We start from the raw sequence: 24,456 nt of genomic DNA on the forward strand, positions 1-24,456 counted from the left end.
ATAATATTGGAAACTGCTTTGCTTAGTAGATAAAAATATAAAAAAAAAAATCTTGCTCACACACACACGGCCGTTGCTCGATTTGGTGTGCGATTAGTTATGCCTGGCAGCAGTGCGTCCAGCTCTGCCTCTACTGCTGCTATGGGGAGGCGTGCTGCTCCAACTTCCTGTTTCCCGGACGTGTCAAAGCACTAGATCTGCAGGAGGGTGACCCGTCTTTCTCTGATCCCGCCCCAGTGCAGCGTGGGAAATCCGGCCCACTCTCGGTTTGAGATCTGGCCCTCGCGGTACTGCACAGCTGAAGCCCTGTCAGATCAGTCGAGACACTCAGCTGGACCAAGAATGTGCCATGCTTTTTGTTTGCTCATTTAATTCATTCATTATTCTTTGTCCATTTATGAGTGTGAGTGTGTGTGTGTGTGTTTGTTTATTTGTTGCACGGTTATTGGGCCTTTGAAGCCTTATCTTTGACCCATTAGCTACCAAACCTATGATCTCAGCATGCGTATGCCCTTTACATGTCTCTCTGCATGAACGCTTGATCGTATGTTTGCCTTTGAAAGTGTGCCACCGGAATCACTATGTGGGATGTGCACTGGTCAGGATGGGGGCTTCGAATCTTTCTCTCCCCTTTCTCTTCCCATCAGGCCCCATTTGTCGAAATCTATCGTCCTCCCTTTTTTATATTGCAGGACAAATTCATCAAATTCTTTGACTTTGGCAGAAATGTGAACAGATTGAAATTTTCCCCACAAAAACGATTGGGGTTCTCCTATGTCACCCGGTGTTACGCTCTCAGTAAAACCTTAACTGGTTTGTGGTCTTGCAGGCCCCTGTCCAGGGTCCGGACCCCTTGTTAAAAAGGGATTATGCCTCCCTAACGACCCATCCTGAGTGCACATTAACATCGCGATTGATCACTTTATGCAATTGCGTGTCAGCTTTGGGAAACTCGAAATTCATTTGTCTGGTCCGCTGCGGACCACCCCGAGTGTGGGGAAGCAGTGTCGGTGTTAAATTGGCCAATCAAAATGCAGGAAATGTTGAAAATAATGGATATAAAGATAAATAGGGGCTTCTGCACTGCTGGCCTAATTTAAGTTTTCATAGCTACTGGCACAAATACACTTTTCTTGTTGCTATACGATGCACCCGCACCCACCGTATCAATGTAAAAAGCTGCATAAACACAGTTTATTCATGTGATGGAACATATTGTTGTTGATGTTATGTTGAATAGTCAATCACACTAAATGACATTGCCGTCTGCCAACTTGTGTCCCTTCATTGTCCAGTGCGAATGCAGCCAGAAAAACGGCAGAAAGGCTCCCCGTGTTCTTATTACTACTTGGTGCAAAAGAGCCTGTTGTAAACTTGTCTTCAGGATTTTACATAAATAGATAAAACATGAACAAACCACTTGTTTTGTTCTGTTTTTTTGAAGATAAAAAAAGCAGCTACTATTTTACTCTGTTGGTGTGTAATTATTTCTCTTGCCCAGAATGTGATATTCAAAGGTATTTTTATAAACTGAGCTCATAAACTGGGGGAGTGGTGGCCTAGAGGTTAAGGAAGAGGCCCAGTAATCAGAATCTCGGTCCGCTGAGGTGCCACTGAGCAGCCCCCTGATCAGAGCACTGCTCCCCGGGCGCCCGTCATGGCTGCTCACTGCTCACCAAGGGTGATGGTTAAAAGCAGAGGACACATTTCGTTGTCACCGCGTGCTGTGCTGCAGTGTTTCACAACGACAATCACTTCACTTTCCGTTCTTCATTTTCAAAATGGAAGGAGCCTGATTGACGGCTCTCACCGGCACACCATCCTCATTCTGGATGATGTAATTTATTGCTCCATTTGATATCAATATGTACATCATTAATGATTTCAAGTTGTTTTTCAAATACAAGCCAGTATTCATTTGCTTTAAATTATCTCCATGTCTTCCAAAAAAGAGGATAATTATCAGTTTTTATAAAAGAATCTAAAGAAAGATCTTTCCTCTCATAATTCTGGAAGATATAGATATAATATATCTATGTTGTTTTTTTTTTTTTCTTCTGTTAATTATATCATTAAAACATTTATGATTTTACATGGGATTGTTCTCCTCTGCTAAATATTATATACGTCATAATGGCCTAAGATGTCTGGACAGCGTGGGAGGAGGAGGGTCAGGTGACTTATGGAGGGTGTGGTCAGTGACTAAATGAGAGGTTTCCGTGGCGATGAAAACAGCTGGAGTAAAATGAAAGTGCTCGTTACAGCAGTGTCTTTTATATTTTCTGTCCACACGCTCGTTTCCGCCGGGTTTCTGTATGCTTTTTGCATTCCACCTCTCGGACCTTTGTCCCGCGCGTTCTTTACGACCTCGGTAACGACACTGACCTCATCCTAAAAGGTGTCTCTCTCACGACCCCTATCCAGTCGCCCTCCCCTCCTTTCTGCCTCATTAACATGTGATTGGATGACTCTGTGGCTGATGCTGAATGGGTTTTGGCACAGAGATGTCCTCCTCCTTTATCTTAAGTGCTCTGACTGTAAATCAGCGTCTCTGTCCGTTTGGGTTCCTCGGGCGAGGAGAAGGTCTCTGTCTCTCAGACCTTTTAATATTAGCAATTGTTCTTTGGAGACTCTGCAGTGCTCTGGGAATATTTCTGCATTTCTATATTTTTGTGAGAATGTGTTAGGTTTGTGATGATTTTTGTTTTCAACCCCCCCCCCCACACACACACACACACACACTCCCCTTTTTTCCCCCCCAAATTTTCTATATATAATAACTTAAAAGTACATTTCTACTCACCCACTAGGTCCCAGGCTCATGTTGTGTAGATAATAATGCAGCAAGTCTTCTGTGAACTGGACACCAGTCGCGTGGCATCACTGGGAGGGGTCTGTGTTTACCGTTCCATACCATAGAGGGGGTCATGGGTGTCCAGTTTCCGGCGCTGACCCGCATCCTCCACAGGTGTGACCTTGCTTGTACTGTGTCCTTGCTGTTGCTTTATCCAGATGACAGAAAGGGCGTGTCTTTGTGGTGTTTCCAGTTGTGTGTGTGTGTGTGGGGGGGGGGGCTTTAATCTGCTACCAAAACCTCTGAAGCACCAATAGCTGTTTCCTGAAGGACATCTGCACTGATCGTCTATTTTACTCTGCTACTGCATTTTACTCTGTGTTGTCAGTGTGGTTTTGCAGATTGCGGCACACGGATTCCTGTAGGTATCCATTGAAAGGTAATGGAGGTTTATTGGTTATCCCAAGGGCATCGCATACCATTCCAACATCAGGTCCCATTCAGTTCTCTGTCAGAACAGGTATGACACCACCACCTCCCCTACCCTGCAGTTAGAGACCGTAGTCCAGCAGTGGACATGTTGAGCTGCTGCTGTTCCCGATGCTGCAACACACCACGTCCCTTGCACCATGTCAATGTCACGGCCGCTTGAAACTCTTGAAAATGTCTCTTTACAATAGGTGGCGCTAATAGGAGGCGTTTACCTGCTCACGTTTGATCGCGTGTATTAGATCTCATATCAACCCTTAAAGCCGTTGGCGGTGTCAGTTCTCTTGAAGGCGGTACCAAAGCCGGGCCTGTTCAGGTTGCCAGTCCATCCAAACCTGCGCTGTGCAGTCTTCATTTACCTTATAAGGCAACATTCAATTCGGTGTTTGATTGCTACTGCCTGAGAAGAAGCATCTGCTGAGGTGATTGCTTTTTCCTGGCTCCTCTGGGCGTCAGTGTGTTGTCAGGCAGGTGCAGGTTGGATCCCGGTGGCCTAATGTGGTGTCAGACGCAGTGTGGGTTTCTAGCTCTGGTGCCGAGGTGCTGTGTGGAGTTCATTATATGCGATGTAGCTGGAATTTTGTGTTTGTGTGGTAAAGCCGGCTTTTGACCTGAAATAAAGAGCCACGTGTTTTAAGTTTTTCACTACCCTGGCCATGGTGCAGTCCTGCCCCCTATCTTTCACAGCTGATATTACAGGACTGTCTGACTCATTGTAGAAGGTGAAATCATGAAATCACACAAGCAGAGGATAATATAATATATTATATTATATATTATTATATAATTATACGATAATTGTCGTGCAACATTCTAATAATATTCGCTGCAATATTTAATAGGGGTGGTATAGTAAGACACCCATTTAGGAAGCAGGTTTCATTCAGAATATGTTATCAAATTATGTTAAATAGTTCTGGATAGCAGGTTCATGTTCAGTTCTCACTCATGTGATAATGATTCATTTGTTCCGTTTTATTTTGCCTTATTTCCTGACTTTCCTTTAAAATTATTGAGCAAATATGTTGTATGGTAAAATGCAAGGGAATGGAATCTGTGCTCTCTCTCTCTCTCAGAAGATATGATGTGACACCTCAAGGCCACACAGCTGGGGATAGCTGTCACCGATGTGGCATTTTTGGACCTCTGCAGAAACAGTGACAGTGTACGGTCACACAACAACACCGCTGAGGTTTTGTGGCGCGTATGACTAGATAGAAGGAACGTGGTACAGAGCGACAGATTATAAACTGTGAGAATATAATGATGGACAATTGTCACTACGGCTTAGTTTTTTTTCATCGTCCTGCCGAAACGGGCCATGGGCAGTTGATTCACGCCTTCATCTGACTTTCTCCTTCAGCCCGGTCACCGTGGTCCAAGAAACATGGCTGTGCACTGGTGTCCCAGGGTACCGAAGTCCCGTGTGTTTGTGTGTTTTGTATGGGGGCCAGTGTGACCTTGCCTGCTCGTTCTGTCTGTTTAGTATGTGCTGATTCGGTTTTCTGAAGCCCTGTTGGTGCTTGGCGAGGTGTGAACTCATGCTAACATAATAACCAGATACTATACTGCAGCTAGTCTTGAAGCAGTCATGAAGCAGTCAAGTGTGGGTCTGGGTGGGTGTTTGTGGTCAGTGTGAGATTTCGCTCTGTCCTCTGAGAATGAATGGAGACATTCACAGCTCAACACAAACACCCATTAATGTCAGGGTCCTGTAATAACAGTACATGGCTCCCTATGAATTCCGTTTTATTCCTTCCTAAATTCAGTTTTTTCCATTTCGTTCTAAACATATTCATTCACCTAAAACCTAGGTGATTATAGAGTGTGTGTGGGGGGGAACCTGCAATATGACAAATCACTGTTCAACAGTGAATGGGCCTGGGCATTTTGTAAATGTAAATAATATGTGCATTTCATGCAAAGAACTATTTCACAATATTACACATTAAAATAAAAGTACTTTTTATTTTGGGGCAGTGGCGTATTCAGAAGGTTGCCGGTTCGAATTTTTGCATTGGTGGTGGGCAGCGGTGCCACCAAGGTACCACTGAGCAAAGCACTGTCCCCACACACTGCTCCCCGGGCGCCTGTCATGGCTGCCCACTGCTCACCAAGGGTGATGGTTAAAAGAAGAGGACACATTTCCTTGCGTCACAAGGATACATTTTGTTTGTGTGCTGTGCTGCAGGGTTTCACGATGACAATCACTTCACTTTCACGTTTGACCTGAACACAAACTGGCTGGCTTGCGCTAGATTGCTTCTTTTCCCTGCTTCTGATACGAGTTTTTGACTGTAAGAGTCGAATTCTGTAATTTTCGGAGGACATCGGTGCTCCAGCGAGACGAGCCTAAACGCTGCGAATGCGCGAAACCGATCAGCCAAGTGGTCCGGATTTGACACTGACAGCCCCTTCGCCATCACTGATGTCAGATGTCACCTTAACATCTGTTGTCCTTGCTGGAGGCTGTGCTGTTTTGCAGCGACAGGCCTTGAATGTGCAGCTGAGACTCAGGAGACATCATGTCTCAATATTTGTGGCACTTTTATGTTTTCATATGTTATTTGTATGTTTGGTTTTGTTCAGTATGTCAGGTGTGTGTGTGTCGAACTCCAGGTTGAGGTCCTTAAGTTCATTGAGACTGGTAGCTGAGTGATGGAGTCTGTGTGTGTGGTGATCGAACTCAGACTGAACTTAGATGGAACCTTGGGAGTCCCCTGCCAGTCATGTCACCTTCGTACTGAAAGATGACTCTAGCTGAAGCACCTCTCCTTCCCAGATTGACCATGGGGAAACACGCGCTTTATAAATCATCATCACTGCAACAGTTTTTCCAACCAATCCTTTCCACTTGTTTATGAATCTTTTTTTTATTTTAAAATCATGCATGTTGATACAATTGCTAATATCACTGTGATTAAAAATGAAATCTGTTACCTAGATTGAGTACTGTATGGCATAGTATATGTTAGTGGTGCAACAGATCCCAAAAAATTCACGTGTTTTTAAATCACGGATCGGATAAATGTTCTGGGTCGGCAAATAAAAAAAAAAAAAATAAGAAATGTAACTTGCGACGAGATATCATAACGTGGCTCAAGCACGTTCATCAAATGTTTGCTTCTTTTGCACGGCGGAATGTGGCCCGGTCGGACAGGGCATCAAAGGCCTGCTTAACTGCCACGATATCGGCGGTTGTTGTGCAGCCTTCGTCTTCGCTCCTGTCACACCAGGATCATGTAGCTTCAAATGAGCGGCCACGCCCGACGTGTTGCCAGTATCAAAGAGCTTCCTCCTGCTACGCTGTCGACAGTCTCTGGTGGTTTTTTCCACCAACCTTTTCCCATTAGCATATTTAACGGGGAAGGTTTCCCAAGCTCCTCTGCTCCTTTTTTTGCTTCGAATCTTCGGATCACTTGTGTGGCGAACTGTGGGGATGGATCGGTTCGGATCACGGATCAACAGTGTTCTGTTGCAGCACTAGTATAGTATAGTGTATGTGATTTATGCATATGTATGCATATGTATGTGATTTATGGGATATGATCATGCTCCTGTCTTCCACTGGTCTTTTAATCCTCTCCATCCTCACATTGACTCTCCAGCCTTCAGTCTAACGGTCATTAACCTTTAAAGGAATCACCCCTACGCTTTCGTCCTTTTTCCACCCGTCTTTTTTTTTAACCCTTTCATCCTCCCACTCCCCTCCCTTTCACAGCCTAGACACACATAACCTGTTTCTGTGAGTCAGTCTGTCTGAGACCCCCAGGCTGGACGTTTTGGGCCAGTTTTGCTGTGACTCACCTTAACCTGCCGCCTCACCTCCACACCGTACTGCTGCCCAGAGATGTGACCATATACAGAACCCTGACGCAGAGCGGAGGAATCTCCCAGCGGCCTCACAGACGTCCTCTCTCGGTTGGAAGGGTGAGGCGTTGCAGTGTCATGGCATCAGGCCCGGCAGACGGAACCCGGTGACCACATCCACCCGCTATCACACAGTTGTTCGCGCCGGGTGGGGACGTTCCACAGCAAATAGCCACACGCATACGCAAAGATGGTCCTGCGAAGATGGCCGCTTGTAAATTGGGAAGTGAATGCAAGTGCCTACGCATAGCAACAGCGATACACACACATAAACAGATGGACAGGCACACTTGTGCTGTATCTCTTGCACGCTTGTGCGCACACAAAACACCCACACACACCATAGCATTATTTGCTCTTGGTTGAACTCCCTCGCTTGTTTAACATTGGGAAGGGTTGATCAATTTTATATCATTCTGTTCTATTAATTTTTTTTTTTCTCTTCAGTTTTGATCACTGCTGTGAGCCGAACCTAAAAAGTGCAACTTGTTTCAGGGGAAAGGAATTCTGTGTAAGTGTGTGAGAGAGAACAGAGTGGAAACAGAGAGAGAGAGAGAGAGAGACACTCCGCATCAGCCTTAGTCTTAGAACTTACTTGTTCAAAAGAGGGGAAAGTTGAGGAGTTGCTGAAAGAGTAGAGGAAATATTCCAGTTTTATCCCCCTCTCATTTTGGTCCGTGGTGGGCAGAAGTAGAGCGGAACAGATACAGGCAGACTGATATAGTTCTGGACAGACGAAAGACTCGGACCAAAAACATCAAGACCAGAAGACCGAAGCGGCCTGGGTGTGGGTGAGGGTGAGGGTCTGTGAGGCGTGTGTTTGGGTGGGGCCGAGCCATAATGGACTCCATGGACCCATCAGTCTTTGGCCCTGTCCTCTTTGTGACTGCTCACTTCCTGACAGCGGCTGGCGTGTGGCTTTACATCAGACGGCGAGCCCGGAATACAGGTAGAACACGCACGTTGCCGTGGCAACAGAGCTTTACATTTCTGTGTAATGTCTAAATTCAGTTTGTTGGTAATGTGCTTCATACTCTTGTACTTATCATTCATCTGCACTTTCACTTCATAAAACTAGTGTTGAGTTCGACTGAATAACCAGCTGACTGGGTATTATAGAGTGAGGCAACGGGACGTCATTAAAAATATTGCAGATATTCCCTCTTTTGTGTTTAATGGTGCGTAGAGTACCATTAAGGAATATAACATTTGCAATATTATCAACACAGCATCTGAAGGACAAAGGACCTTGTCGCGAGTTTTGCATGATCATAGGGATCTGGGCTCAGAGGTTATTCTCGGGTCAACTAAGTCTCACTTGCGCTACCCGGTGTGACCCTAACTGTATGGCTACGTTTGCTTTCAGGCTAGGCTGTCGTATGGATGCGGGGTGGTTGAAATCGAGCGTGTCCTGTTTGGCTGGGTCAGCTGTCAGATCTTAAAGAACTTGCAGCAACAGTAATCGAGTGTGTGTGTGCACGCCAGTGATGGAAGGACATATTGTTTTATTTTTATCCCTGCACAGGAAGCTGCTTGTGTGTTAGGGCGTAAGGCTGGGTGTGCCAGGGCTGTGGTTTGAGTCATATACCCCACCTTCCATTTCCTTTTTTTTTTTTTTTTTTTTTTTTGAAGTATGGAAGTACGAGAATCCTCTTGGCCATATCGCTAAAAGCTGCTAGCCATGTTTTTTGACAAAGATGGTGAAATAAGTCATTACTCACTGTATTTGTCTGTATTTACAAATTATTAATGAAATACAAACTGAATGTATGATTGTAATGATTAATAATATATTGATATATTCACCAGACTGTCATTCCGTTGATCGTCACTGCTTTAATGGCCTGATGGCGTCCCACCAAGTTCGAACCAGTGAAGTTTAGAGGCTTATGTGCTCAGGCCTGAACTCTGTCCACGGGGGGTCCACTGGGTACATGTGACTGCTGTGTCCTGTCTGATGTTGTCCCCTTTACAAATAAGCCTGAAAGCCTGTGTATCAGGTGCCTTTGATATGCAGTTTTGTCGTCAACATCACATAGTCTAATTCATCATCTAATTGAGGACATTTCGACTAAAACATGCACGCACTCTGGCTGTATCTGTACGTATCCCATGTGGCAACCGTCCAGAGAGCAGGTCCTCCAGATGTTGGCCTTGATAATAAGGCTGACAAAGAGGCCTGCGGTCAGAAGGAGCCCAAATTAAATCTGGGCTAATCTGATGATGGTGGGGGTGGGGGATTATTAGGGGGTGGGCGATAATCAGCAGTCTCTGCCTTTTCCAGGAACCGTGCTGGTGGGTGTTGTAGTCCCTGCCTGGGTTTGAGCCTGTGCAGGCATGGCCAGATCGTAGTTTGTGTGAGCAGATAGATAGATAGATAGAGGGAGGGCAGAACGGGAGGGTGTGGGCACACTGTGTCAGCCTCCGAGTGCTACTGCTGTCAGAGAGAGCGAGAGCGAGAGAGATGGTTAAAAACCTGGATACGGGACTCGAAGATGGTGCAGGGAACGATGACATAAGCCTCTGAAAACGAAAGAAAAAGCAACGCTGGACTGAATGGGAGAGAGAGAGAGCACCAGAGGGAGATTAGACGTGAGAACGGGAGGGGTGGGGGATAAGCGCTCCATGTGGCATTAAGTGCGTAAGCTCCGTCCGGTATTTATAGTGCACAGGGCCCGAGGAGAGCAGGAATAGCAGAGCGCCGAGCCACCGGAAGAGACACGAACAGAGCGTCACCGGAAAGGAAGATGGAGAACAGAAATGGACGATAATCGGAAACGAAGAGAGCGCAGCGCCCACCCGGCATTGGCACTCCTGGACGCGCCTGAGGGAGCGGGGCTGTGACCCGCCGGACGGAACGTGCAGGAGTGTGCGTCGCGTTCGGGATGTCCTGGTTTTTGACAGCCAGCTGACCAGTGCGGCTCCAGCAGGACCTTCGCGGTTTTCTATTCGTCACCGAGTTGCTTCTGCTCATGGTTATGCTGACTCATGGGTGGTTAATTGCATTGGTTGCTGGTTGGTTCTGTGACCAGGGAGAGCAGGAGGTGACAAGAGCCGAGGCGTGTCAACTGGGTCGGCAAAGCAAATTTGCAGTCTTAATGCGAGTGTGAGCTGGTTTGCATTTTTTTTTGTGTGTTTTGTGTACAAATTATAATACTTTGCATGTTATTACAAAAAAAATTATAATAATACCAGTGGAGCTGGACTTGCTATCCCAGTCCACAAAACTCGTTTTCCCCGCCCCCCGAACACTTAACATTCACTGATTTCGTCAAGCCTACTGTTGTCTTTATTCCTTTCTTAATTAAATCTGATTTAATCTCAGACCTTCTGAGACCGGGTTGAGAGATGGACATTTCTCCTACCAGCACGTGCAGGCCCTTGTTCGCTCAGAGTTAACCACATTTGATGAGACTTGGCAAAAAGAGACAGGATCAAAAATTGAAACCTGATGCACTTTTGTTTACTTGTAACAAGTGGATCTTACCTCTGCTGGGGTTTTCACATCAACGCGGTGGCTTGGTGATTTGAAGTTTCTGATTGTGCTGCTGGGTGACATCATCAGAGAGGGGACATGGACTGCAAACACTTCCTTACAGACCGGAGCACACGTTTGCTCTCGTGTTTCACACCCCGCCTCACGCTTCCTCTGCGACTGAGTTGACCGTACCGCCGCCTGCTTGTATCTACTACTTTTTATCGGTGCACAAAACCTTTGCCCAACTTGACAGGACCCTTATGCAAACAGGATTGCTGAAACTTGGACTTCAGAGAGAGAGAGAGAGAGAGAAAGAGAGAGAGGGGGGGTGGTGGTGCGATAACTGCAAGTCAGAAACTCTGTTTCCCTCCGAAAGTGCTGTTTCATTTTGGGAACGCTGGTAATAGAACGAGCGGCGGGAGGAGGGGAGTAGGGCAACACCTCATGGTTCACGGGGAGGAGCTCTCTGACTCGCCCGCTCGCTCTCTCTCTCTCACTTTGACACACACGTGCGTGAGCCAAACTGCGTCTGACAGCCCCGAGTTAGAAATGGCTGCGACTGAGACGAGGCACTGAGCAGCAGTGGCAGAAGGCGGCGGACTCCCGAGTCGCATGTTCACCGTCGCCAGGCTGGGTGGGCGTGTTTACGGCGGCCGTGGCCCACCGAAGGGCCGAATCTGACTTCCTTTCTCAGCTTATCTGCGCTGTGGCAAAGGTGCAGAGAGGCACGGAGGAGGAAATGACGGAAGGGAACTAAATGAAGCAAAATCAAAATAAGGTCGAAGCCGGAGGGGGAAAGCAAGCAAGGAAGGACTTCGCACGGAGCGAAATGTGGCCGGAGTATTGTAATGAGAGGAGTCTGAACGCACATCTGCAGACGCTCATGTGCTGTGCAGGTTAGTATTGTCCACTTTGGGGTTTATTTGTTTGTGACGTGCGCGTTCTGTGTTGTATTGTGGACACGTTACTGGCTAACTGCTGTTTGCTCACCGACACTTGAAGTTGCATGTGTCTGTGAGTGTGTGTGTGTGTGTGTGGATAATACGTAGGGGTGTGTTCCATGGAACAATGACTGCCACTGTTGAGGAATGTGTGCTGATCTGCGACTGTCACTCTCCTATCCCGGCTGCTCTCAGCAGGGTTTGTGTCCATGTGTGCACATGGTCGTGTTTTTCTCCCTTTTTCCTCCCCGGAGCTCTGGGGGGTGCTGTTCTGCTGCTGCTGCTTCTTCTTCTTCTTATGCCCAGTGGGTCAGTGCGTGGGAACCCCAAGCCATTGCTGGGATTTTTAAAGAGCCCTAAAATGTCTTGAAATACTAAGTAAGTGTTCAGGTTTGTAAGATGCTGATCTAGTGGAATTTTGCCTGACTTGGTGTGGGGGGGGGTCAGATGGCATCTGAATGTGTCGAGGCATGACTTAAGGTGGAACTAAAGGGCAGTTTCACCTGAAACTCTGCAATGCAAATATTCCCCATTGTCATTCGGCATGTCTCTGGGGGTCGGGGAGCAGTCAGTCTTTGAGCCGTCGAGTTTGAGTGACCCTCAGCTTGTAGCCTGTGTGTAAACTGTAGGTGAGGACATGCTATGCGTGTGTACACACGTTACATCCTGCAGGTCAATATGTCACCAAACTATGGCAATGTTGCTCTCGCCTTTCTTACTGAAACTGACTCGCTATTATGCCAAAAACACTTATAAACAGATTTGTTTTTATTAATGCAGAACCAGTCATTTTTAACTATCCTTCCACATTTTTTTTTATACAAATATAATATTTTTGAACAGGAGTGGCTTATATACCTTCATTTTAACAATGTTTAGCCTGAGTGGCTCATCCTGCAAGATACTTTTTTTTTTTTTTTGTCTTTTTGGTCATATTATCCATTACTAGTGTGCAGTGCATTTATCTGTTTGTGACACTGGACATGTAGTACATCGTATACTCATATCCGGAAGTAGGCCAGCCAATCCTATCCACTTGTCATATCGTCACCACGGCAACCGCATCAACAGTTGCACACACACAGTGCCGGCGATGGAGGGTCTGACTGATAAAGCTCTGGAGGGCTGGAGTCAGACTCTATTGTTAGATTCACTGACTCAACTCTGGCTGCTGGATAGAGGGAGACTGCTTTCACTTTTTCCGTCATTTAGTTCAGTTTCTTTGTCATTTGCCCTCGTTATCCCCCCCCTCTACACACACACACACACACACACACACACACACACACTCCATAACCTGGCGGTGATTGTCTCTTCAGCCTTTCTTACTCCATCCCTCTTTTGCCCCCTTGAGATACATTGATGTGTTATAAGAACTTTTGTTTTATGTCTTCCTTCATTTGCATTTTTTTAATTTAAAACTTAGTTCTTTTTTATGAGGACTTCAGGAATTCATAGGTTTTTCCAGTTACTCTGCAAAGTAGCAATGTGAGCTTCTGCTTCAGTATTCTCGTGTGCTGAAATGGGTCTTAGTACCATTTTTTTTTTTAGGCCAGTCTATTTTGGATCCTGCACCTAATTTACTTTTTAATCACCTCTGAAACTTTGCTTCATTTCATAACTGATGGTGATTGCAGGGTGTTCTACTTCTTGTGACAATTTTGTCTCACTAACCTATTTCTGCAGTGTACCAAATATGATATGACCACATTATGTTCAAAACCTATCCAGATCCTGAACTAATCAGTGTGATTTGGCTCATATTGATCACAAATATTGCTGCTAATATGACATAGAAATGCCAATAAACTATGTATTTAGGGGCATTGGTGGTGGTCTAATGGTTAAGGAAGCGGTCCCATAATCAGAAGGTTGATGGTTTGATTCCCGAGCCGCTGAGGTGCCACTGAGTAAAGCACCATCCCCACACTCTGCTCCCCGGGCTCCTGTCATGGCTGCCCACTGCTCACCAAGGGTGATGGTTAAAAGCAGAGGACACATTTCCTTGCTGCAGTGTTTCACAACGACAATCACTTCACCTTTACTTTCATTTAACCGTTTTGATATCAGTTTTGAGTTGAAGACTTGGATGGGGTTTGGGGATGGGTATTTTGATTGGGTTCCAAAAGTGAGTGAAATATTTTGATACTCCACACACAGAAGAGTGTGCAAATGTTAGTTTCATCAGTTGTGTTAATATTTATTAATCTAGCTAATAGAAGCTCTGTCATGATTCATCAGCGCTGCAATTCTTTTATTTTTTTCTTTCACAGATGAGCGGGACAGGGTGCAAAAGAAAACCTTCACAAAGTGGGTCAACAAACACTTGATAAAGGTAAAGGCCAATCCTCTGTTATTTGTGTGTCGTCAGCATTTTTTTTGTTTAGTTATTTCTTCTGCATGCGGGCATGGGACGCGGATCCGGGTTGCCGTTAACCCGCCCGGCACAAACCTCTTTTTAAATTAGATCACCGTTTAGCCGACTCTGTGAGTCAGAGCAACTTACTTTTGGAGGCTATCATTTCTTTTTGGTTGTTAGGTTTAAAAAAAAAAAAAAAAAAAAGCATAGGTCTTCTGTTTTTGGACGTCTGTTTTTGAATCAGTCCTGTAATTACGAGTTTAGTGTCTGTCCAGCTCTAAAACAAACGTGCCCAGGCCAGCTCTGTGAGCAGGGAATGCTGGGAATGCAGGGGGCAGCGAGGCCTGGCCAATCACCTAGCAGCGTGGCGAAGGTGCTGACCCCATAACTCTGGATATTTTACTGTAATGTGTGTCACAGCGCCTGTGTGTAATATGAGATGCGCGTCATCTGGCGAGAGACGATACGTACGGCTGGCTTCTGTGACCTTTTCTAAGCTGACAGAACCACGGTGCTGGTAAGGGTGGGGAAAGGCAGTTGGGTACAGAATGTGTCACTAGAGAACGGAAGAAGACATGGAGAAACGTCTTATGAGGGAATATAAGAGGATGTGAAAGCCAAGTAGAACGCATGCAGTTCTGCGGCAGCACCCGCAACTAGGTGCTGGGTGTCATTTCATCAGTACATTCCCATGCGTACGTTTAGTCTACGGTTATAGCTGGACCATGGCCATTTAGTTGGACTGCTTGTTATACTGTCCTTGTCTCAGGAAGGGAAATCTATTTATTGACCAGTGTATGTTTGGCAGGTGGTACATAGTATCACAACATCAGTTTATCTGGAAAAAGTACAATTTCAGCTTTCAGATGAATTTTATCATTCATAGATCAGTAGTAAAAGTTTGTCTGAACGTGCTCAGTTGTTTTGAAGCATTTGTTAAAACGGAATAAGTCAGTGCAGACAGGTAGAGGACTAGAGGGAACTGTCACTATATATCGAGATGTCCCACCCTCCTTTTTGCTTTTGATTGGCTGAGTTGGTAGATAAACCCTGGCACATTGAATCACTACAGCTTATTGTGGTCCATTCAGTTTCATCTTTATTTGAACCTTGGATGGATTAATTTAACCCTGTATTATGGTATTACTGAATTGATTTGTTGTTAAAGCCGCTCACATCCGCATAGGTTTTAGTCATCAGCTTGGCTTGGCTAAGATCGTTAACAGCAGGCTAATGTGACCTTTTCCCAGAACGCCTGTCCAATTTGCTCTCAAAGACTGATCTGACGTGTTCACTCGATGCATCTATTGATACGGTTTGGCGGTCTAATGGTTGTGGTGCAGCGGGGACGGTGGCACCAGAGGACAGCATTCGCCACCGGCTTATACGGCGACCTCAATGACAGCGTACTCATGTTCACCTCTTCAAATAAACCCTGTCAGAGGCAGAGTATGTGGCAGATGGTAGTGACATTGTGTGTCTCTGTGTGTGTGTTTGCCCTCACGCTGAATAAACAATGACCTCACCGCAAACAGCACCATGAGAAACCTGCCGTGTGAGGACGTCTGGAATGCCGAATTGGAACCTGCGGAGGGAGAGGGGACAATTGAATTGAGTTCAATTGAGCCTGGTTTTTTACTACGGTGAACAAGAGTACAGTTTATTTACTTACAAGCTAAACAGTTAAGTAAGCACAACTTGCTTTATATGAGATAACAATAGGATGCCATTTTGGCTATTCGGTAATTATTTAAGGGGTACGTACAACACCGTGTATCCAGACAGAGTGACACGAGAGAGAAACGAGAGCGACAGATGGAGGAAAGGCCACTTAGGCCACGGATGCCGACACATGCAGCTGTGCTTCATAATCCACTGCAATATTTGGGCAGCCAGCGACAAAATGCTCCTGTTCACCTGGTTCAGCTTAACATTAGTTTGTATTTGGCGCCCTCTGCTGGATGGCGCTGCTAAACTAGACAAATGAAAGGTCAGCTGTAGTTTCTGTTCTTTCTTAAATACACGCAAAAATGGCCATTTTGCTAGTATGCATTCATAGACTTGACCTTGTTTCAAAGAGAACTGAGTTTTCAGCCACTGCAGAGAGCAACTCCCAGATAGAACTGGATCAGTTTAGCCCCAATGTTCTCCTCATGGTACTGTGACTGCAGTGCGCTCTGGGAATTTTGATCTCTCTCAGGTCTGCAATAGCTTTTTAGAGACCATCTGCTGTCTTACTCAGATGTGTTTAGTTAGATCTGTTGATTTTTTTTTTTTTTTTTTTTCTGCTTCCATACTTTTCTCTTCATGTTCACGTTTTCTGTTCATCTGTACATTCAGAATTACTCAGTTATTGTAAGTCACTTAGAGTATATAATACAACCAACCAAAACCTTATGATTTCCTAATATGTAAAGGGTGAGAATTTTGTGTAATGCACATACATGTAAGTCTGACTAATGCCAGTAAAGTAAACTTCAATCCTTTTCTTTCTATCCCTTCCCGTTTCAGGTGCGGAAGCATATCACAGACCTATATGAGGATCTGAGAGATGGACACAATCTCATCTCGCTGCTGGAGGTGCTGTCCGGCGTCCCCCTGGTGAGTCTTGTGATGCACACACAGTAACTCATTCACACCAGGAAACCAGGGCACCACGAGTCTACAGCGTGTGACTTGACCTGCCTCGACACTTGAGGAGTCACCAACTTGACCCAAGGATTCTCAGATGCACACAAGGATGTCAGCAACGTGTCCTGTTGTGTGTGCACTCACTGTGTGGTCCCTCTCAGATGATGGATATGTGGATGTGACAACTTCCTTTCTCTCGTCTTCTGTTCATTTTGTGGTTTGAAGGCTGTGTGTGTTTGTGTTTCATCCCATACATCATTCAGAAGCTGCTGTGTTTCTTAATGTTGCTACAACTGCACTTTTTCATGATTCAGGCTTCAGCTCATCTGTTCTCTTCCTCTCCTGTTTTCTGCAATTGCTTTATTTCTTTCCTGTGTATTTGTTTTACCATCTCTCCCTCCCTCCCTCTCTGTGCTTCCTTTGTGATGTCATCAGCTCAAGGGTGTGTCCCCGCTGCGGAGAGCATGTGTGTCTCGTGCCCCCCCTCTTATACCACTGGGTGGGGAGGAGGAAGATGATGAAGAGCAGGGAGTACGTTTGTTAACCCCCTTCAGTACACTTGAAAAGGCCACCCAGTACACTGCATGACCTGGTGTGTGTGTGTTCTTACACTTCCTGGGTCAAAGGGCATGGACAAAAAGAAGTTATAGTTGCATACTAATAATTTTATATGGCCTTAGACCAGATTGGTTTTCTGGAGACATTGACATACATTTACTTGTGCAACCAAAAAGTGATATTGTGAGAAGAAATTTGTTTTCATAATTTAATTTGAAGAGGTAAGCCTTCATATCTTCATAAAGTGAATATTCTTTTTGTTTTATGTTAGTGTCTTCATTTACAAAGTCAGAACTTGGTTGAGGTTGTAATTAAATCCTGAAAACAAATGGTACTTTCTGAATCGTCCTAGTACAGCCATTGTGAAATTCTGTGATGTCCCTTATAGGCCATATTGCCCAGCACCATACACACAGCAGCGTTGCAGACAGTAGCTAGACTCCACAGCGTATCTAGGTTGGTGCCCCGTTTTCTAGAATCAGCAGATGCTGCCTGACCGTCCACCCCTTCCCCCAGTGAGGCGTGGCTGGCTGTCAGGGCACAGACGATGGGGGATACTGCCTGCAGCCGTCACTGCCCTGCACCCCCTTCCTCGCCCGTCCCACTGCAGCCATGCTGCAGAACGCCACAAGATCATTTTTAATACACTGAGGATGGAAGATGTATGTTTCATGTTTGGAGGTTGCCCGATTTATGTCTGTATGTGTGTACGTTCATGAACCCTGTTGTGTGTGTCTGTGTGTGCATTCGGACTGTGTGTCTGAAATATGTTAATATAACATTTGTAACAGCTGGTTTCACACATAGGTAGTGCAACCATGTTGTATTTCACTCGGGCAACAAGGTCTGAAAGCATGGAGCCTGTAGGCTTATCACTGAGCTGAGACTGTGGTCTCCACCCTGTCCTGCTTTTACCTTCATCCACCACCCACAGACTCGCAAGCAAGCTGCTTCTCTCCCGCACTGACGCTGTCCCACAGCTAACGCCATTAACAGCTAATGGTGTTTCGTAGAGGAATGCAGCCCGCGATGGCCAGATATGGCGGGCCAGAGAGGTCCGTTTTGCCTGAAGCTGATCCATCCTCTCTCTGTCCCCCTTCCTGCAGCCCAGGGAAAAGGGCCGCATGCGATTCCACCGGCTACAGAATGTGCAGATCGCCCTGGACTTCCTCAAACAGAGACAGGTGATGTTCCATCTTCGTCATGCTCTCATATAGTCATCCCTGCTTCTCTTACATACATACTCCCAGATCAGTGTAATCTTATATACTTTTATAACGTCACAGAGATCCATTGAAATGGCATAGAATGGATTATGTTTTCTTCCTAGTCATGGCCACCTAATAAATCCGACCTTTTGTTTTTTCTTTCACAAAATCCCCGACTATGTACTTCACGTAATGTTAAAACTCTACATAACCAGTGTTCTACTAGTTATTTTAGTCGTTAGTGCCCAAAGACTCTCAGGGCCTGACCTTTCAGTAGTGCCACAATGGAGTGTTTGATAATGTCACGTCAAGTATGAATTTACAGGAATAAAGCAGGAACTCACTGCATGGTTGTTATTTGCATCCTGGCCCTTTTTGTTTGAGTGAAAACTCCGAGTCTCACTAATTTGCGCTCTCGATCACGTTTACCCTCCCTACTTTGTCTCACTCGGCCTGTATGAGCAGCATGGCTTCCTGCAGAGCTGTTTTAAACCCAGAACACATACAGCTGCAGTGAGTCGGCCTCGACTCCAGTAAAGATCCCCGCTGATATGAAACAGAATGAGACTGTTACAGAGGCAGTGCTGCAGGAGAGATGGCGGCCCAGACAGCCGAAAGGAATAACCTTCCCTCTGTCCAAAGTTACACTGCAGTTTTGCTGAGCGGAGGCGTGCAGTGACATAAATGGTAGTGATGGCCACTCTTGCCCAAGTGAGCAGCTCGGCGTCACCACCTCAGTGACTGGACCTCTGGTCATGCATATTCAAAACCCCTCTCCAAGGTCTGCTACCCTAGGGGCAGTGATGGCCTAGCGGAAGTGGCCCTGTAATCAGAAGGTTGCCAGTTTGAATGCCAAGGTGCCACTGAGGTACCTCTGAGCAAAGCACCGTCCCCACACACTGCTCACCTGGCTCCTGTCATGGCTGCCCACTGCTCACCAAGGGTGATGGTGAAAAGCAGAGGACACATTTCGTTGTGTCACCATGTGCTGTGCTGCAGTGTTTCATAATGACAATCACTTTGCTATCACTTCTTCACTTTCAAAAAAAATCTCACACTTAATTTCTTCCCCTCCCAGGTCAAGCTGGTGAACATCCGCAATGATGACATCACAGACGGGAACCCCAAGCTGACACTGGGCCTGATCTGGACCATCATCCTGCACTTCCAGGTCTGTGATATCTCTGTGTCGAGAACTTCTGCGCTGGAACTGGGTGCAGTTATGCACATTATTAAGGGGAGGAAGATTGCTTTCAGGTTAAACGAGTTGGAGGTTATTTTAACCAAAGAAAGGTTAAATAAAGCATGTTTACAAAAGTAGTTCAGTTATTAGCTTATATAGGCCAGTATGTTTTATATTCATTTTGGAAAAAAGCCACATTTGCTGCCACAATTATAAAAGTGCACACTTCAGATACAAGTCAGCAACTTTCCTTCTGATTGATCACATATTTCCAGGCAGGGAAGAAAACACCAGGCATTATGATGCAATAATGAAAGAGTTTGAGCTATATAAAGTGTGCCTTCTAGAACAAAACCATTTTGGTCAAGGAGAGAATCAAGGACTCTCATTATACAACCGCTCCCTTGTGCATTCATGACACCAATACTTCATACTAAATAATAACACTGGCATAAATCATTTTAGTGACTGTCATAGAATGACATCTAGGCCATTTTAGCCAACAAAGACAGTCAGGTTTTCACATGGCGTACTATTCACTTTTACATTTTAGCATGATCTTTTGAAGTTTGTGACCAGTTTTAATGCAACCACAGCAGATGCACTTCACCAGAACTGCCACTAGAGTGCACAGTGACTCTTCCCCCCCCATGAAGCAGCGTCACATGGTGACATGGACAGCTGGGTTGCCATGGAGACTACAGCCACTTAAATCGGCGTGATTCAGCAGAAAGGGAGGGTGGTTTTGGCGATGGGATCTTAGGGAAAGCCCCAAACCAGGGGAATTTAGCAGAAATCAGCTCTGATTCAAAATGGTGTCAGACTGTAACATAATGTTAACAAAGTAAAACATCATATTAATTGTTTACCGTTCTTGGATATTAAATCGTTTGGTGGTGAAGTTATGATAATGGTCATTCATTTTGCAAATGACACCCTCCACCCAACCTCATGCACTTCCAGACGGAGGCTTCTCCCAAAGCCACCTGGCTCCAGTCCGTCTGCCGTCTGCACGCTAGCACCGTCACGTCCGCAGGTCTTCGCTGGACAATGCAGCATTTGCTTTCCAGTGTGAGCCAGAGTGGCGCTGGTGCTCCCGTGAGAAGGGAGTTGGGCTCCTGACCGCCCAGGGACCAGCTTAGTGTCGGTCTGCTGTGAGGGGTAATGAGAGTTTGGGGCAGGCTGCCATCAGTCTATCGCTGCATCGTAGCTATCTGCTGCCAGCCCTGCTTTTTGAGACCTATAGGCACCATTACAGAGGGTGACAAGAATGCGTGTTTGGTTGAGGGTGTGTAACACTGCCGTAACTCTGTGGACTTCGTGAAGGTTAATAACCCCTCTGTGAGGTGATCACGTTTTGTCATTTACATCACAGTTGGGTTCTGGTCTCTGAATGCTGCTGGAGTTCGTATGTGGAGTCTGCGTACGGGAACAGTTCTAATTTCACTCGTAACTGTGGTTGACCTGAATTTTTTTTCTCGGTGAAATTCCTCATCCCTTCTCTTACTTTCTGACCCCCTTCTGGTCCAGCCTCACTGTTGTTTCTCCTGCTTTATGCGTGGCCCCGTCATTACCTTGACATGTGTCGTGCATGGAAGTGAGAAGGGAACAAAATGCTCTATTGCAGTAAATCGAGATGGATGGTGCAGAGGAGGGTTCCCTGGGACTGATTTCTTCTCCTTTCCCCCTCATCAGCTGTAGCCTGGCGACCAATCCTATAAAGCTCTCAGGTCTCTGTCTGTAAGAGCCTGCGTGTGTGTGTGTGTGTGCGTGCGCGTGCAGTGCACTGAGCTTGCAAAGGCATAGGGAACATGGGAGAGAGAGCGCTAGAGAGACAGGGATGAGAGGGAGGGAGGGAGTGACAAGGCATCGGATAGGAGGAGGGAAAAAAAGAGGAGGAGAGAAGGAGAACGAGAGTGTGACAGAGCTGAAGCAGATACAGCGGTGTAGTCTGAAGCTGCAGCGGACCAGAGACAGAAACCTAGCCCTTCTCTCTCTCCCTCCCTCCCTCTCTCTCTCTCTCTCTCTCTCTCTCTCTCTCTACCGATGCCTGTGAGCAAGGGAGGGAAGAGCTGAGAAAAGAAGAAGCCTCTGTTCACTGGGATTCGTCTGGACAAATACCGAATCTGCAACAGGATTTGCGAGACTCAACCCTGTAGGAATATCTCTTTGCGCCTTTGCATCCGGGGGGAGGGAGAGCACCATATCTGTCGGATCAATCCTGGGATGCTTGTCAAGTGAAGGCGTTTCTCTCCATCCCAGCGAGCGGGCTTTCGTGAAACCCCTCTCTGCCACAGACGTCTTGCGGGATTGGGTTTTTAGCTTAGCCCGCGCTAGCCTAGCCCTGTACGGCTCTTGCCGCCACAGTAATTAAATTCGCCGACTACAGGAACTCCGGCAGCGGCCAGGGAGCGGCCAGTCGTCTGCGGGCAGGCAAGCGGAGTCCTCGACCCAGACCTCAAACGCAAACACAATGGCTGGCCACCTGTGAGGCAGAAATACAAGTTGCACGTTAGCTTTTTAAATCGCCGCGCAAGCACCGGCTTGCTTTTTTTTTTTCTTCTTCTTTTTCTTCTTCTTTTTCCCTTCAGTTGCCGTGGCAGCGGAGGCTAAGCACCCCTCCCCGGCATGCCGTTTCCTCTTGTCCCAGCTCTTTAGCATCTAGAGGCTGCCTACAGAGCTCACGTAACGCCCCGGAGGCCGAGCCTTGCGGTCGCACCAGCAACTGCACCAAATCCGCTTGGTGGGAGGATCAAGCGGTTTATAATGAGGCAGCCGGGCGGAGGGGAAGACCGTGAAAGAGACCGTGGAAGATGATTAACATGCTGATGAGGTGCTGGGGGTTTGACTGGCTGGGCGTGGTCGCGCTCCGTCCCTGCTTAGCCTCCTAGGACCACATCTAGTCCTCTCTGGACACCTTATTGCTGGCACTACTGTAACAGTGAGGGAGCGGCCTCGTCCATTATACATGATCCTGCTTTCTGGAAAGGGAGCACACACTCAGCGAAGGACTTTTATTGCCTTTCACGCTGATGCGCTGTGATAAGTCACCACTTTCTGGGGTGTCATTCGCTCTAGCGTTGGGGGGGCCGATGATGATCGGATGGGCGCTTTTTGTCAAGATGCCAGCGACGCACCGGTACGCTCGCACTCAAGCGGCGTTCTTCCACGGGGGGTGGACGTGTGTGTGCAAGTGAGGAGAGCGTGTGTCAGCACTGCAGCTCGATTGCAGCTCGCGCTCTGGTTCAGGGCCATGCGTGTGAGATGATGTGTGATTTTGAGCGTCGTTTATCAAAGTCCCTGTGGCTTCATTCGTAACCTGTGAAATGGCCTTAAGGGAAAACCACAGCTCTGGGATTTAACGTGATTTCTTTTCCTGTCAAGTCAAGTTTCTTTCTAATTTTTAAGATGAGAGCTTTCTGTATACAGCACCTTTGTCCTTGAAGCAGAAAGCACCCCGCTGTGACATGTTTCTGTGACTTAACCGTGTCGTTGCCTGCCTCAGAGGTTGCGGAACAGCTGCTGGAAGAGGGACTGAGCACTGTAGGTAGGATGAGGTCGATCATCAGGAGAAGGCCCGGCAGGTTTTTGTGCATGGCCCAGATCTTCTTTATCCTCAAGTGGATATGAACAGCCTGTCTGACTTTAATTCCGTTCTGGAATATCCATCTGCAATGCCTGGACTTTCTGCTCTAGTCCATCGGAAGGCTTGAACTTTGCTGATTGACTGTGGTCAATCCTGAGAGAGACTGGCCATCATGGGTAGCTCTCTGGGCTGCGTGAAACAGCCGAGGGAAGGGGCTCCTATTGGTGCCTCACCCTTATCCCCGAAAAGACGTCTCCGCTTTAGACGCAAAAGAAAATCCCGCAAGCACCACAAAGGGTACGATCAGGAGGAAGGTCTTCCAGCCCCAGGAGAAGGGGCCACAAAGCTGTCGAATCCTGCAAACACCACTTTAACAGAGACATCCAGCCAGGCTGACCTGAGGCCACCATCAGCAGCTGGGACAATTACAATTGAGGGAAGCATTGGTTCCATCAGAGGCAGCAAGGTTGCGATATTATCCCCAGATCCAAGTCCAGCATGGATGGGGGGACACTACCAGCCTGAGCTCTCCAGGCCTGGAAGCATCATGACCATGGCCAGCAAGGACTCTCCAGCCCAAGGTAGCATGACCCCAGGAGGGGGCAGAGTGTGCCGGGTCCGAGAGCGTATGCAGGGAGTTCTAGAGAGGCCTAGCCTAATGCGACCCAAGTGTAACAAGGGCCAAAAGAAACCAGAGGAAAATGTGGATGTGGAGACTGAGACCATAGACTCTGGGGTCCATTGCAAGTCAAGGAGGGACCGAAAGGGTGTGGTTCATATCCGGGAGGTTGGGGGCAAGCTCTGTGTGGTACGGACAGTCTACCCTAGCGATTTTGGATCCCCAGTGTGGCGACCCGATAAGGACCTTGAGGTGGATTTGGACATTTCTAGTTCACCCCCACTCAAAGGAGACCCTCAAATTGTGCAGGAGCGTGAGCCAAGAAGTGGGACAGTTCCCGCTTTTGCCAATTCAAGACAGCAGGATGCCAATCTTTGGAAGATGTCCTGGCTAGAAGGAGATGTTCCTTCTGCCCAGGTTCAAGAGGGTCCTACTCCCTCACCACAGGACCCCCAGTCCTCAGGGTATGGCAGCGATGCGCCTCTCACATCCCCTGAAACTGGAGGGGCTGTACAGAAGGACTGGGGTGGATTCACCAGCAGCGCCTCTGAAGCTCTAGACTCTGTGCTGGAGAACCCTCTCTCCCCAGCCTATACTTCTAACAAGGTCAGAGAAGGGATTGCTTTGTTCTCAACTATTTCTCTTTTGGTGCTGTTATATGAACATTGCACAAGGGGAATGAAATGAAATGTTTCCAAATTCACAGAAATAAATAGATAGATAAAAGCATGAACGAACAT

The 24,456-nt window shown here is 46.8% G+C and overlaps 1 protein-coding gene across 23 annotated transcripts in view; it reads left to right on the forward strand.

Moving 5' to 3' along the window:
- The window catches only part of macf1a (microtubule actin crosslinking factor 1a), a 131,809-nt gene that overhangs the window by 31,073 nt on the left and 76,280 nt on the right, over window positions 1–24,456 (forward strand). For 8 of the 23 annotated variants that reach the window (XM_028963289.1, XM_028963290.1, XM_028963297.1 and 5 more), the window contains exons 3-6: window positions 13,846–13,907; window positions 16,443–16,532; window positions 18,227–18,304; window positions 19,407–19,499. In XM_028963289.1, the coding sequence (XP_028819122.1) occupies window positions 13,846–13,907; window positions 16,443–16,532; window positions 18,227–18,304; window positions 19,407–19,499 (323 nt within the window). Of the gene's footprint in view, window positions 1–9,846; window positions 11,528–13,845; window positions 13,908–16,442; window positions 16,533–16,997; window positions 17,094–18,226; window positions 18,305–19,406; window positions 19,500–22,345; window positions 24,323–24,456 lie in introns of those variants that run through there. The other 15 variants (XM_028963276.1, XM_028963281.1, XM_028963277.1 and 12 more) reach the window with 7 other exon arrangements.

The sequence above is a fragment of the Denticeps clupeoides genome, chromosome 20, assembly GCF_900700375.1.
Source record: "Denticeps clupeoides chromosome 20, fDenClu1.1, whole genome shotgun sequence".
NCBI classification, from domain to species: domain Eukaryota; kingdom Metazoa; phylum Chordata; class Actinopteri; order Clupeiformes; family Denticipitidae; genus Denticeps; species Denticeps clupeoides.